This window comes from Lactuca saligna, chromosome 9 (genome assembly GCF_052625555.1).
Source record: "Lactuca saligna cultivar CGN05327 chromosome 9, ASM5262555v1, whole genome shotgun sequence".
NCBI lineage: Eukaryota > Viridiplantae > Streptophyta > Magnoliopsida > Asterales > Asteraceae > Lactuca > Lactuca saligna.
Genome location: NC_136425.1, coordinates 41,669,004 through 41,682,297, shown reverse-complemented (window position 1 = coordinate 41,682,297; position 13,294 = coordinate 41,669,004). Strand labels below are relative to the sequence as shown.

The 13,294-nt window shown below is 35.7% G+C and overlaps 2 protein-coding genes and 1 pseudogene across 6 annotated transcripts; 2 read left to right on the top strand and 1 right to left on the bottom strand.

Annotated features, from left to right (window-relative positions):
- The first annotated feature begins 3,094 nt into the window (after positions 1-3,094).
- Positions 3,095-5,449, top strand: LOC145016269 (cucurbitadienol 11-hydroxylase-like). The gene is made up of 9 exons (XM_078974644.1): positions 3,095-3,333; positions 3,406-3,715; positions 3,788-3,937; positions 4,035-4,280; positions 4,374-4,463; positions 4,536-4,614; positions 4,834-4,940; positions 5,158-5,285; positions 5,359-5,449. The coding sequence occupies exons 1-9, from the start codon at positions 3,095-3,097 to the stop codon at positions 5,447-5,449; spliced, it is 1,440 nt and encodes a 479-aa protein (XP_078830770.1).
- LOC145018056 (ABC transporter F family member 4 pseudogene) lies at positions 5,382-8,092 on the bottom strand (annotated as a pseudogene). Of its 3 annotated transcripts, none has more exons than XR_013666804.1 (2): positions 7,985-8,092; positions 5,382-7,704 (listed from the first exon to the last, which is right to left on the bottom strand). The product of XR_013666804.1 is annotated as an ABC transporter F family member 4 pseudogene, transcript variant X2 (transcript). The 3 variants fall into 3 exon arrangements; XR_013666805.1 differs by lacking the exon at positions 7,985-8,092 and adding an exon at positions 7,845-7,967; XR_013666803.1 differs by lacking the exon at positions 7,985-8,092 and adding an exon at positions 7,849-7,967.
- Positions 8,093-9,381: 1,289 nt separating this feature from the next.
- Positions 9,382-11,331, top strand: EMB2804 (tubulin folding cofactor B). 2 transcript variants are annotated; one of them, XM_078972532.1, is made up of 9 exons: positions 9,382-9,532; positions 9,800-9,911; positions 10,004-10,155; positions 10,224-10,342; positions 10,411-10,469; positions 10,591-10,632; positions 10,706-10,839; positions 10,944-11,013; positions 11,124-11,331. In XM_078972532.1, exons 2-9 carry the CDS (start codon positions 9,810-9,812, stop codon positions 11,172-11,174), a joined length of 729 nt encoding a protein of 242 aa, XP_078828658.1. In that variant the 5' UTR covers positions 9,382-9,532; positions 9,800-9,809; the 3' UTR covers positions 11,175-11,331. The 2 variants fall into 2 exon arrangements, with proteins under 2 accessions (XP_078828658.1, XP_078828659.1); XM_078972533.1 differs by having other exon boundaries at positions 9,392-9,532; positions 9,755-9,911.
- The last annotated feature ends 1,963 nt before the right edge of the window (positions 11,332-13,294 follow it).

Genomic DNA, 13,294 nt, shown 5'->3' with positions numbered 1-13,294 from the left:
TTGGTCAAGAGTTGTACGCTGGAAATCGAGAAATGAGACTCGGACATGCCCGAATCGACGAGTTGTTCTTGGGACTCGGCGAGTTCGAGGCAAAACTCCCTTTTTCTGTTAAGGATTGAAGGAACCTAGTTAAGCACTAGAAGGGTTTTTAGAGGGTCCAAGGGAGTGACCCAACGTATTGGACTTAGCCTTAGATCTGGAGTTCATGGGACTCGACGAGTGCAAGAACGGACTCGGCGAGTCCAACGCAATCTCCTTACAGTTGAAGATGAACTCAAGACTCAACGAGTTGTTCATACAACTCGGCGAGTCAAGGACATGACTTGTTTATCAGATGAAGGTGAACTCGACGAGTTGTTCATCCGACTCGGCGAGTCGGATGAAGATTCATTCGATGTTCATAAAGAAGGGGGAACTCGTCGAGTCGTTTCTAAACTCAACGAGTAGAGTCGTGGATATGGGTGGGTAAAGAGTTAGGGACTCGACGAGTTGGCGACCCAACTCGACGAGTCGGGTCAACTGGAAGTTGATTTTGACTTGGACTTGGTTAGGGGTAAAATAGTCATTTTACCATAAGAGTAGATATTAGACTCTAACTGCGTGTTTTTTTGGGATTATAGCCGGAGGGTTACCGGAGCAACAGTCAGTCAGTCGTCAAACAGTTTTTCAGCAGTCAGCCTTTCGAGGTGAGTTACCTTCCAGTAACGGTGGGTCTACGGACACAATGTCGGCCCACTAGTAGGAGTTGGATGTTAGATGATTGTCTTTGTGATATTCATCTAGGTTTACTGCTACCTGTTATGTTATATGCTTATATGATATGTGTTTATGTGGTAGTAGTAGTAGGGGTGAAATAGTCACCGGTTGTTGGGTGAAATAGACCGACGGGTACATCAAGCACCCTAGAATGGCTTGACCTGGGTAAGTTAGACACCCCAGAATTCTCAGACACCCCAGAATTGTCTGACTTGGATTTTACTAAGGTTTGACCTAGGGGTATTTTAGGTATTTTGACCTATATACTGAGATTGTGTCCTTGAATTTGTTAAGGTGATTGGTAGCGTTGATCTCGGAGCGGCTTGCTATTCAGTTTTTTTATTTGTCTGTGAAGTGATTTTTCTCACTATATCCATGGGTCGAAGGAATCAATATCATCCCATTACTTGTGATGTGGAATGCTAGTTGTTTCTGTGATACTTGCATAAAAGAATAGGATTTTCCCCCTGAAAATTGTATGAAAGACCAGGATCTGGCCTCTAACAGTTATATGAAAGACCAAGATTTGGCCATCGGCATTGCAAGGAAAGACCAAGGGGGTAGCCTATGGATCTAGTATGTAATATCGGGATTTGGCCCTTGGCATTGCAAGGAAAGACCACGGGGGTAGCCCATGAAACTTGTATGTTTTTGGTATATGGTATTTTGAGAAATTCACTAAGCTTTGTGCTTACAGTTTATGTTTATGGTTTTAGATACTTCCGATTCGAAAAGGAAGGGTCCGACATGATGGCACAACATCCTCCCCTCATGATTTCCGCATTTGAAATAATTATACTCTGATGTTTGAATATTATGACTTGATGTTGGTTTAAACAATTAATGAATGGTTTAATGGACTTTCAAATGAAAAATTTTATTACCATTTTCGAGACGTTACAACACAAAACTCTCCAACTGTATCTGCTCACCTCTCCTTTATGCCATGATTGATACTTCATATATCCAAATAAGATAACATGAATAGCAAATCTCAGTCCACACCATAATTAAACTAACTCTCTACTTGCCTGAGGTATAAAATTCCTTCTTGTATCGCATTTGGATTTATTCCTAATAATCCTAACGTTCACCATCACTTGAATTCAACTGCACTTTGTCAATCCCATAATTGTTAGATTTCCGAACCATCTCACAACCCTATCTGATGACAAGCACAACTAAACTCCTGATCGAAACGGACGAATCGCCCATTCAACAACTCATTTGCCAAAAGATCGATGTACTAAAAGTCCGCTAATAGATACCATTCGATTTCTGCTAGCAATCCCAATGGCTGAAACAACCCATGCGACCAACACTTTCCCATTTTTAAGAGTGATACGCTCCCACTGCTCATTCCCTACTGTTGGTATCAATCATCAACTTGTGCCTTACAATAGCTAGCTTTTCTTTATATTTTTATACGTTTTTTTTTCTTTCTATTTTTAATACTAAATACTAAAAAAAGTACAAAATACAATTGGTGGTGATGGCTTTTGTAGCGACGCATTGTGTAAGTGGCAACAAAGCGTTAATGACAATGTAAGGAGCATTAGCGGCGACATTCCTTTAGCTGCGATGGAGAGCATTAGCGGCGACCTTTGAAACATTAGCGATGAACCAACAGATCTTTTAGCATCGACAACCTGGAACGCCACTAAAAATCGCTATTCTTGAAGTACATAATACCAAATGAAGTTAGCCATCCTCCCAATTTGATTAGTTTTGTGAATAAATTTTCATAATTATTGTTAGTTTCGTGAATAGCCTTCTAACTTTTGGTAATATATTATTTGGATAAAAAAAACAGCAGCAAACTAGTAATAAGTAAATAACAATGTATATATATATATATATATATATATATATATATATATATATATATATATATATATATATATATATATATATAGTCCATAGAACTCTAACTTAGATTTTTGTTTTTTTGTAGTACTTGTTGCTTTAACAACACAATTATTGGAGTTAATTCCGAAGATACAACAGTAATTTGAACTTTGGAAATTTTTATATTTTTTTTTATTAACAGTTCACATATGATGGTTGATTTACCAAGCAGCATGTCGTACAAAACTAAGAATATGTTGACGGAATATTGTTTAAGAGTCTTGAATGCACAAGTATTCGCTTTCTTGTCTCCTAAATAAAAAAAGTCTTCTAAAAAGATAACTTCTATTCCTTCAACTGTCGTATACTCACCCATAACACCCCAAAAATGGTAACTTTGATCATTTTCATTATTTCCTTGACATATGTTAATCAAACCACAACCATGTCCTCAAACCCGGTTCACAGCCTTCAATCAATAGAACCACAAATGTCTACCTCCTACTTGGACTTCCTTTCGGTGGTCAACATGTCGACAATAGTACTCTGCATGGGCGGTTTGCTGGCGGTGTTGATCGCCCGATGGCTCAAAAGATGGCAGAACCCTAAATGCAACGGTGTGCTTCCTCCTGGCTCAATGGGTCTCCCGTTCATAGGTGAAACCCTAGGGTTGATCATACCTAGTGCTTCTCTTGACCTCCCTCCATTCATCAAAACCCGAATCAAAAAGTAACATACAATTGTTTTAATCTTTATCATGATTAATTACAAATTGATATTCCAATTAATATAATTATTCAGATATGGGCCTATCTTTCGTACAAATTTGGCTGGTAGACCGGTGATAGTGACTGCGGATCGTGAGTTCAACCACTTCCTCCTCCGGCAAGATGGTAAGTTGGTTGACACATGGTCGCTTGACACATTTGCGGAAGTGTTTGACCAAACAACACAATCTTCAAGAAAATACACGAGGAATTTGACTTTGAACCACTTTGGGATCGAGGCGTTAAGGGAGAAGCTACTTCCTAAAATGGAGAACGCCATAAACGATACACTTCGTGCTTGGTCAAGCCAAGATTCTACCGAAGTGAAAAGCGCAACTATCACTGTAAACCCTTTGGCATACTAGTATATATACTACACAGTTTATGACATTAAATATAACCATTGTTTGTTGCAGCTAACCATTGATTTCGCTGCAAAGCAATTGTTTAGTGGTGATCTCGATGATGCACCTCTGAAGTTAAGCGATATGTTCAATAACCTCGTTGATGGCCTTATGTCTTTCCCTTTAAACATCCCGGGAACTGCTCATCATAGGTGCTTAAAGGTATATACATATACATACGTGAACAGCTGAACGTGATTATTAAACTACAATCTATATATGATGGATTATTTCTAATGGAATTTGGGAATACACGTAGAGTCACAAGCAAGTGCGTGAACTGATGAGTGAGGTGTTAAGAAAGAGGCGTTGTTCAAACGAGAAACGTGAAGATTTACTCCATTATCTAATCAACGACATGGACACTGAAGATTTCTTATCAGAAGGGTTCATCATACAGTTGATGTTCGGGCTTCTCTTTGTGAGCTCAGATTCTATCTCAACGACATGTGCCTTAGCTTTCAAGTTTCTCGCTGAACACCCTGAAGTTCTAGATGAACTAACTGTACGTATCTATATCTATATACATATATAAAAGAAGACTTATTGATTGGCATATTCATGTAAATTTGTAAAAAGGTGAATCGATGTATTTCAGGCCGAGCATGAAGCTATACTCGAAAAGAAAGAAAACATGGATTCCCCACTTACATGGAGTGACTATAAATCCATGACCTTCACTCTTCAAGTAAAGTAATCTCAATATACTAGTATATGATGCACATATTTAATTTGTTATTTAATTACTACAAAATTACAGGTTATAAATGAGATACTCAGGCTAGGAAACATATCTCCAGGACTGCTTCGACGGGCCCTACAAGATATTTCAATCAATGGTATGCACAACTGGGCCCACAAAGTCTGATCCAAATCTGGTCCAGTCTTGGTGTCAGGGTGAGAACCGGGCCTATCAGGCCCGGTCCAAGTTTGTTAAGTTGTTCCGACTTATTTTCTGAAAAAACTAGTGGGTCCAAAATTCAACGGTCCAGCCCAAGTTTGTTAAGTTGTTCTTGATGAAATGTTAACATTTATAAGAATCGAAAATTGAATTTCAGGATATACAATACCTGAAGGATGGGTTATTTTGTTAGCCTCGGCTGCATTACATTTAAACTCTAGTGAATTCGAGGATCCACTAACATTCAACCCAGGACGATGGAAGGTATAAAGATATAAAGTTATTATACAAATAAAAGTTCATAGCTTAAGCTACTAGTTAGTTTTGCTAAACATATCAATTTTATATCTACACAATATATCCAACATAAAATGTAAAATGACAAGAATAGTCCCTAAACTATATATAAATACAAAAATAGCTACAGTAATTATTAGTCCCTTGAATCTTATGGTTTCTTTTGCATTTTTAATTATTGTAGGATTTGAACCCAAGTGTGGTCGCAAAAAGTTTCATGCCCTTTGGTTCGGGTATGAAGCAATGTGCCGGTGCCGAATACAGTCGGGTCTTCTTAGCCACCTTCTTACATATTCTTGTCACAAAATACAGGTATGGATCTCAACATTTTAGGCTTGGTTCATGGTCTGTTTCATGATTATTAACAACTATTTGTTTTGTACAGATGGGAACTAGTCAACGGCGGAAAAATTGTTAGAGCTCCAATTATAAGGTTTCCAAACGGGTTCCATTACAAGATCACACCCAAAACATAACCACAAGGCTTTAGGATCTTTTCTATTGTACAAAATGTTTTTTTTTTTTTACAACTTTGATGTATAAGTATTGTAATAACTAATAATATGAAAAATAATCAATCGTCAACCTCGGCTTTAATCTCCCTTTGAAGTTCCTCTTTATATTCCTCAAAACTACCTCCAAACGCCTTCACATGTCCATCATCAACCACCCAAATCTCACTCTTTTCTTCATCATCACAAACCCTAGATATCAATCTAGAATCATGACTAACAAGAACAACACCACCTGTAAACTCATCCAACGCATCAGCAAGTGCATCAATACTCTGCATATCTAAATGATTCGTAGGCTCATCAAGAAGCAAGATATGTGGTCTAGACATCGAAATCGATGTAAAAACAACTCGGGCCTTTTGCCCACCCGATAACTTGGCAATTGGGCTTAAATGGTTATAGCTCACAAGCCCAAATTTCCCAAGTTTGGCCCGAACCGCTTCCTGTTTACTAAACCCGTCTTGATCCGGGTGAAGCCGAAGAAGATATTGAACCGGTGTTTCTCCCATACTCAACAGGTCAACAAAATGCTGTGAGTAACGTCCGATTCTTAACTTTTGACTCCTCCTTACGTCTCCGGTCACCGGAGTTATATCTCCGGCAAGGAGGTTTAGTAAAGTCGATTTTCCTGCCCCGTTTGGGCCCACTATCGCGACACGTGTACCCATATCGATCCCGACGTCAACATTCGAAAGCTTGAAGTCGTCTCTTTCAGGGTAACTAAAGCTTACTTCAATAAGCTGTAACAATGGTGGTGTTAATTCGGTAGGTTCAGGGAAATGAAACTGAACTGTGTAATCTCTCCATTTTTTTGGAGCTTCAAGAATGTCGCCTTCTTCATCAACCTTCCCTTTCCTTTTCCCTTTCCCTTTCTTTCTGGCTTCAAATTTAGCTCGATCTTTCACCTTTTCTTGTTGTTTCTGATTCCCGGATCTTTTAGCAGCTTTCACTTGCTTGTCAAAAGTTTCGAACTTTTTATTCATTTCTTTACGTCGCTGTTCGTATCCGTTTTCAAAATCGTCAAAATTACCACGGTAGTGATGGAGTTTCAGATCGTGAAGATGGATGATTTCGTTGCAGACGGTGTTTAAAAAGTCGCGATCGTGTGAAACGACAACTAGGGTTTTCTTCCATCGACATAAGTACTCTTCTAACCAAAGAACAGCTCGAAGATCAAGATGATTTGTTGGTTCATCAAGTAACAACAAAGTCGGTTGCATTAAAAGCGCTTGGGCTAACGAGATTCTCATCCGCCATCCGCCGCTAAACGACTGTGTTGTCCGGTGTTGCATCACTGTTGTAAACCCTAAACCCGCTAAGATCTTTGAAGCTCGAGCTTCTGCTGAATCCGAACCCATGATTTGCAACTTATCGTATAATTCAGCCAGTTCTTCAGCGTTATTGACTTCATTATCATCGGATGGATTTGATTCGATGAGAGCAACCTTTTCACGGAGCTCATTAAGCTCTTTGTTTGCTGAAACAACAGCTTCAATGGCGGTTTTCTCATTACCGACTATTTCTTGATCTACCAACAGGACGTCTATGTTTTTAGGTCGAGGAATCTTCTCCCATTTCAAAAGCTTTAAAAGCGTCGATTTCCCCTTTCCATTAGGCCCGATTAATCCATACCTTTTTCCATGAGAGATTTTCACAGATGTATTCTTCAATAACTCTTTCCCACGAACAAAAACAGATAAATCATCGACTGTTATGTCTTTTACGTTCGCATTTGCTTCATCTTCACCATCAAGAACAGAAGCTCGAGCACCAATCACCACTGTAAATGCATTTGGATCGTCCTTTAGAGCCTCTTCTTTCGCCTGTTCTAACAATTGGGCAACAAGCATCTCTCTCTTTTTTCGTTTCTGCAACTCTTTCTCAGTTGTGGATAAATCAAAACTCGTATTGTTGGCCCTCTGTTTTCTACTGGATTTTTTGGTTTCTTCGTTTTGATATTCATCTTCGGTAGATAGATAGTCTACCTCATCATCTTCGTCATCATTTGAAGAAGGAAGATCAATGTCTGGATATGATTGTAACTTCGGACGATGTTTTGGCTTCGATTTACAGGTAGTAGAGCTAGAGGATGATCCTTTCTTTGCTTTATCGAGTTTCTGATCCATGCTGGCTAGCAATGCTGAAACCGGAATCTTCTCTTTTGTTCCTTGTTTATCATTTGTCTTCGTCTTCTTCTTTCCCATTTGATCAGTTGACTGTAAAAATCACCAAAAAAAAAACCTCCATGAATAAGATGTTGAATCTTTTCGACTATGCACAATTATCAATGCGTTCATGTGAACAATAGTATAACATTAGCTGATAAAAACAAGAAATTAATCAAAACCCTGATCACCTACATTCAACGCTTAGAATCAACAATTCTCCAACCTTGAACGTCAAATACTAGGCTATAGTTTGATTAATCAACCCCAAATTCCACAAATTCATAAATCTTGATTAATGAATTACAGATATGTTCCGGCACTTAATTACCTGAATTGATTGCCCCTTTATCCTGAATAGCTCCGGCACTTGCGTGAATTAATTGATGAAGTATTAGGATTTTTGTTTCTTGACGCAATGCAACTTGTTATGGGAATCGATTCGATTTGTGTATACCACAAGGTGATAGACTTTGAGACGGGTTGGGTGAGTTTGCATTTTTTTTTTTACTTTTTTTATAATATTCCATTCAAAAATTCAAAAAAATATATAAGTACTAGGCTCATCCCCATGTTTTGCACATAAAATAAAAGAATATGTAAAAATATTGATATGCGAATTTTGCATAAAAATATTGATATGTGAATGATGTTGAAATGTAAACACGTCAATGTAATATGAATGTAAATATCTATTGGCTTAAAAAGTTTATATTACTTTAATTACGTTATTGCAAATTTGCAATACTCTCTACCCGAACTTTAATAACAAGTCACTGTAATATGAATGGTGGAAATATTTATTATGAGGGTGGGATATCCATATACTAAATAGAAATATTATCCTCATAGTCTTCTTTTGGTTTCCCACCTCGATATAAATTGATAATGAGTGTTTTTAATTTGTTTTAGTTTTAAAATTGATATACACTTATAACAATTCAAAGTACATATGTTTAATGATAGATTTTAATTTGAGATAAATGATGTAACCTTGATTTATCTTGAACCACATTTGTTTTACATGACCTTACATGTAGTATAGATTTTGAAATAAGAGATATTAACAAAAATTACCACTTTTTCTTATATATGGAAAATAACCATTTTTTCATATTTGAAAATTAATCATTTTATCTAGAACACGTAGTAATGGTTGTTCTAAAGTTGGTGATTGGTTTGTAAGATTTGACATAAAGGTATTCTGGAATCTAACATTGGGTACATTTCGAACGGACACATACATTTCCAACTAGCATACATACACTTCATACTATTCAAAATTCCAAATTAACATTTTCGGAGTGGAAAAACCGGTTTTATGCATGATATCTTGGACACTTGTGTAGATGTTTTGCTTTAGAAATTTATTAGATGGTATTTAAATTTAGATTTCTATGATTGAAAATGAATTTAAGTAATCATTGTACTTGTTTGTAGTTGTGGACAATGAATAAGCAATCAAATGCATTATATTGCTTCAGATTATACATATTATAGTATAAAATTAATCAACGATATCAATTTTTGAAAAATCTAGCCAATATAGTAATATCATCCAAATACAAAGTCATGTTGTGTCCTGGTGCATGATTGACCAAAGCGCAAAGGTCAAAGCCCAAAGCAAACATGATGACAAACAATTTTTTTGTTCTTAACTTAACTTTTGGCCAGACCAACAAATAAGGAGCGTGTAAAGTGAAAGTTTGGAAACATATGGACGATAGATGTATTCTAACTATAATGAAAGGATACAAAGTGAAATTTTAGAAGCACGCCTTTAGAAACTAAAAATTGAAGCGCAGGGAGAGTTAGCAGGTCACAGAGGCCTGCCATCGTTTCTTCAGATCAGGAATCTATCACTCCGCTATAACTCTCGGTTAGTTTTTACTCCCTTCCTCCATATCTCATTTGATGCTAAATTGATTCAAATTGTAGGGTTTTAAATCATACTGTTTCCAACTGAGCTTTTTCTCTTTGTGCGCACCAACTGTTTGATGAAACGACTAGATCTTTCAAAACCAAATTACTCTTTAATTCTTTAATGTTTTTGGGAAAACCCCCCATTTTTATAACTTTCCGATCATGGATTTCTTGCAAGAACATGGATCATTCAACTCATTAAAGAAGGGCATTTTGTGTTTAGATTTGTTGCAATGGCATCCCTCTTACAACTTCCAGCTGATGACTCTGTATTGTTACGTATAACTCATTCTAATCTCAAGACATTCTCTACCGATGCTAGATTCTCACTTGAGGTATCCTACTTTCTGCATTCATCATAGCACCAATCTTGGTGCTTAAAAAAATATTTATCATCTTATTTTCATAAGTTAATTGCTGTTTTTAGAGCACAGTAGAAGCTGTTAAAGACAAACTATGGAAAAAATGTGGCACTTCTGTTGCTTCAATGCGCCTTGAACTATATGATGACACTGGTGTTAAACTATCAGACATAACTGATAATACAAGACCTCTTGGCTTCTACTCTCCACTAGATGGGTGAGTATGTGTGTGTGTGTGTGTTCTCTTGTGAGGTTTCCTTCTTAATTTATTTTACATTATTGTAGATTTCGGCTACATGTTATAGATCTTGACCCTTCATCTGTAACATCTGGTGGGTGGCTGGAGGATACTTCATTGGTGGAAAAATACAAGATTTCTGATGAAGCATATGATAAACTTGATGGTAATTCTTTTATAAAAAATTCTCATTTAGCATAAGATAAACATAAATTGTTATATATATGTTTGTAGGCACATACAGAAAGTTTAAAGAAAAGCTTGGACCTCGCAGTAGTTCTGTCCAAGAAAAGGTATTAATTTTATTTATATATAAAAAAAAAAAAAAGGAAGTTGTATTAGATAATAGAAATACTAGTCTTTGTGTGATATATTTTTGGTTTGACTATTGACTTTTTTTGTAATATTTGACAGATGGATGATAGTTACATGGAAGATATTTCTGCAAATATCAAGGTTATTTGTAACCAAGTCGATTTTGATGATCAATAATCCCAAGTTGAAATTACGTATTTGCCCTTTATCATAGGTGGGAGATAGATGTGAAGTTGATCCAGGGGCAAAAAGGGGAATTGTGAAATTTGTGGGTAGGGCAGATACACTTGCACCTGGTTTTTGGGTTGGAATCCAATATGATGAACCATTGGGGAAACACAATGGCATGTAAGTGAAATAATACATAAATTCAAATTGGCTTGTTTTTTAGACATTTTGTAATAAAGTTCATTTTTTTTTTTTATTCAAAATATTTTTGGTGATGCTGACAGGGTAAAAGGGACACGGTTCTTTGATTGTCCCCCACTCCATGGAGCCATGGTTAGACCAGACAAAGTAAAGGTGAGCAACCATTTCTATAAATTTCAAACTATAATTTTAATAATTGCTCCATACAATGTTTTTTTTAGTTGTTCTCTTACAGTTATCTCCTAAATGGTGTTTTTATGCAGGTTGGTGATTATCCTGAAAGGGATCCCTTCGAAGAAGAAGATGAAATATGAGAGGTCTTGGTATGCGTGTGAAAACATCGGTTTATGTAATGCATTTATGAAATCTTGCATCTTGCTATTGAATTTTATGGAGTATTAATTTTGTTAGAATCGTAAGAATGTCCTTTGACTTGTACTTATGCAAAGCCTAAAAATATCGTTCATTACTCGTGTAAGTGTAAGTTTTAGGTACTAAAAATACGTGATGACACTAAAATCAGCAACACAATGGATGTTTCTTCAAATGTTGTGTAAAGTATATTTTGTCAAGAGACTTAATTTAGACAATTAAGATTTAATAACAGTATAATTTAACCGATGAAAAAGGATAAACTTTATCTTTCCTGGTTACTCGAATGAAGCATGGTGGTAACATATATTTGTTATTTGTGCTTTTGTGTACTTTATATCTTCGATTTTGGTTAACAATTTTCCTTTGTGTTGTCGTAAGCTGAAACTTTTTATTAAATTATCCGTCAAATATAGTGTTGTTTTTGTTTTATGAACAATGGTGCATAAAACTAAGTTACATATTCTCCAAGTAGTTGCCAATCTAAAGAAGAAAATAAGTAATAAATTGATGTAGTCTTCAAAAGATTTGGTTTTATTATATAAAAAGGTTTATCAGCACAGCTTGTTAGTTTGAAACATAAAAATAAATACTTGTTAGTTTGAAACATAAAAATAAATAACTATTTAGTAAAAACATAATCAGTGAATTCTAGATTTCTTTGTCATTAATAGCAGGTAAATAGTAGCTTCTATCACCTTGTCTCGCATACGCCTCAATTGGGGGCACAGAGGCGGAGCCTCTATGGCACTTTTCCACAACCTCTCCTTGATGTGTATGCCTCACACGCTTTTTTGAGTTGTCCCCCATTTCATCTTGCATATTCTTCAGATAAATATACCAAACACTTCCAATTTAGAGATTTATTAAATAACAAACAAGATATAATCAAGATTGTATACTAAAAAACTGATAAACAATATCATCTAAACGACCCATATCAACCTACTCTAAGGTTGATTGCAAAACAACAGTAATAATTTGGGTGTGTCAGGGTTGAACCCTAGACTTCATGTGTAGAATTTCACACTTCAACTACTAGGTTGACGGGGCCCAAAACTATATACTTAACTAAACATCAATGTTGTCAACCATTACGATCCCTGCCGATGCTATTAAAGATGTATTTGTTGATCCAAGAGCTTATTCATAAGCCAAATCACAAGCTGATTCAAAAGTCGCCACCTAAAATATGACATTTGAAATCAATCAATAACAAGAGTTTTGAGATACGTTCACTGAAGCAACAATATTTGACTCGAAACGAAAAGCTATAGTCTTATAATGCAAATTAAAAGATAAAATAATAATTAAAAAATACGAGACATACTATTTTCCAAGCCTCTATGAGACCATTAGTAACAAATTTCACTTGACGAAGATTGAGTTCAGAGTTGCATAGCATGCGATGTTACACCCCCAGCCATCGGTGGAATTGTCGGGCGAGTGACTTAAATCGAATATTATACACATAGCATATATTAAACATTACGACATTCACTTAAAGGTTTTCACCACGTATCTCGTACTTATATCTTACATTATTACATGTTTTACTACGAATCTTCATTGACGCGAAAAGAGGACATAAACATAATTTACAACAGAAACATAAGTTGGTGATCCCATACTTCTTGCGCGAAATTTCTGCCTTAATCTCCTGAGAAAACATGCTAAAATACGTCAACAAATTTGTTGGTGAGTTCTACAGGTTTTGACTATATATATATATATATATATATATATATATATATATATATATATATATATATATATATATATATATATATATATATATATATATATATAGAGAGAGAGAGAGAGAGAGAGAGAGAGAGAGTTTTGTATATAAAACAACAATATTTATTTTCGAGACAACGAAATAACCATTTTCCCCTTTTTGAGTTTTATTTAACTGTCACATAATTAGTATAAGAATTAAGAATTAAATAGATTTTTGGATCCCCAATTTATCATATGTTAATTATTACTAACAGTTTGTATATCGGTTAAATAGATTTTTGTATATCAGTTAGTTTGAAATCTACAAGATATCAGTAAG

Bases quoted from the DNA above. Each gene is read 5' to 3' on its own strand.
- LOC145016269 (XM_078974644.1), top strand. From the start codon at position 3,095: ATGTCTACCTCCTACTTGGACTTCCTTTCGGTGGTCAACATGTCGACA. The intron at 3,938-4,034 runs GTATATACATAT...GAATACACGTAG, and splicing joins CTCATCATAGGTGCTTAAAG to AGTCACAAGCAAGTGCGTGA. The intron at 4,615-4,833 runs GTATGCACAACT...ATTGAATTTCAG, and splicing joins ACAAGATATTTCAATCAATG to GATATACAATACCTGAAGGA.
- EMB2804 (XM_078972532.1), top strand. From the start codon at position 9,810: ATGGCATCCCTCTTACAACTTCCAGCTGATGACTCTGTATTGTTACGT. The intron at 10,343-10,410 runs GTAATTCTTTTA...ATATGTTTGTAG, and splicing joins AGCATATGATAAACTTGATG to GCACATACAGAAAGTTTAAA. The intron at 10,470-10,590 runs GTATTAATTTTA...AATATTTGACAG, and splicing joins GTAGTTCTGTCCAAGAAAAG to ATGGATGATAGTTACATGGA.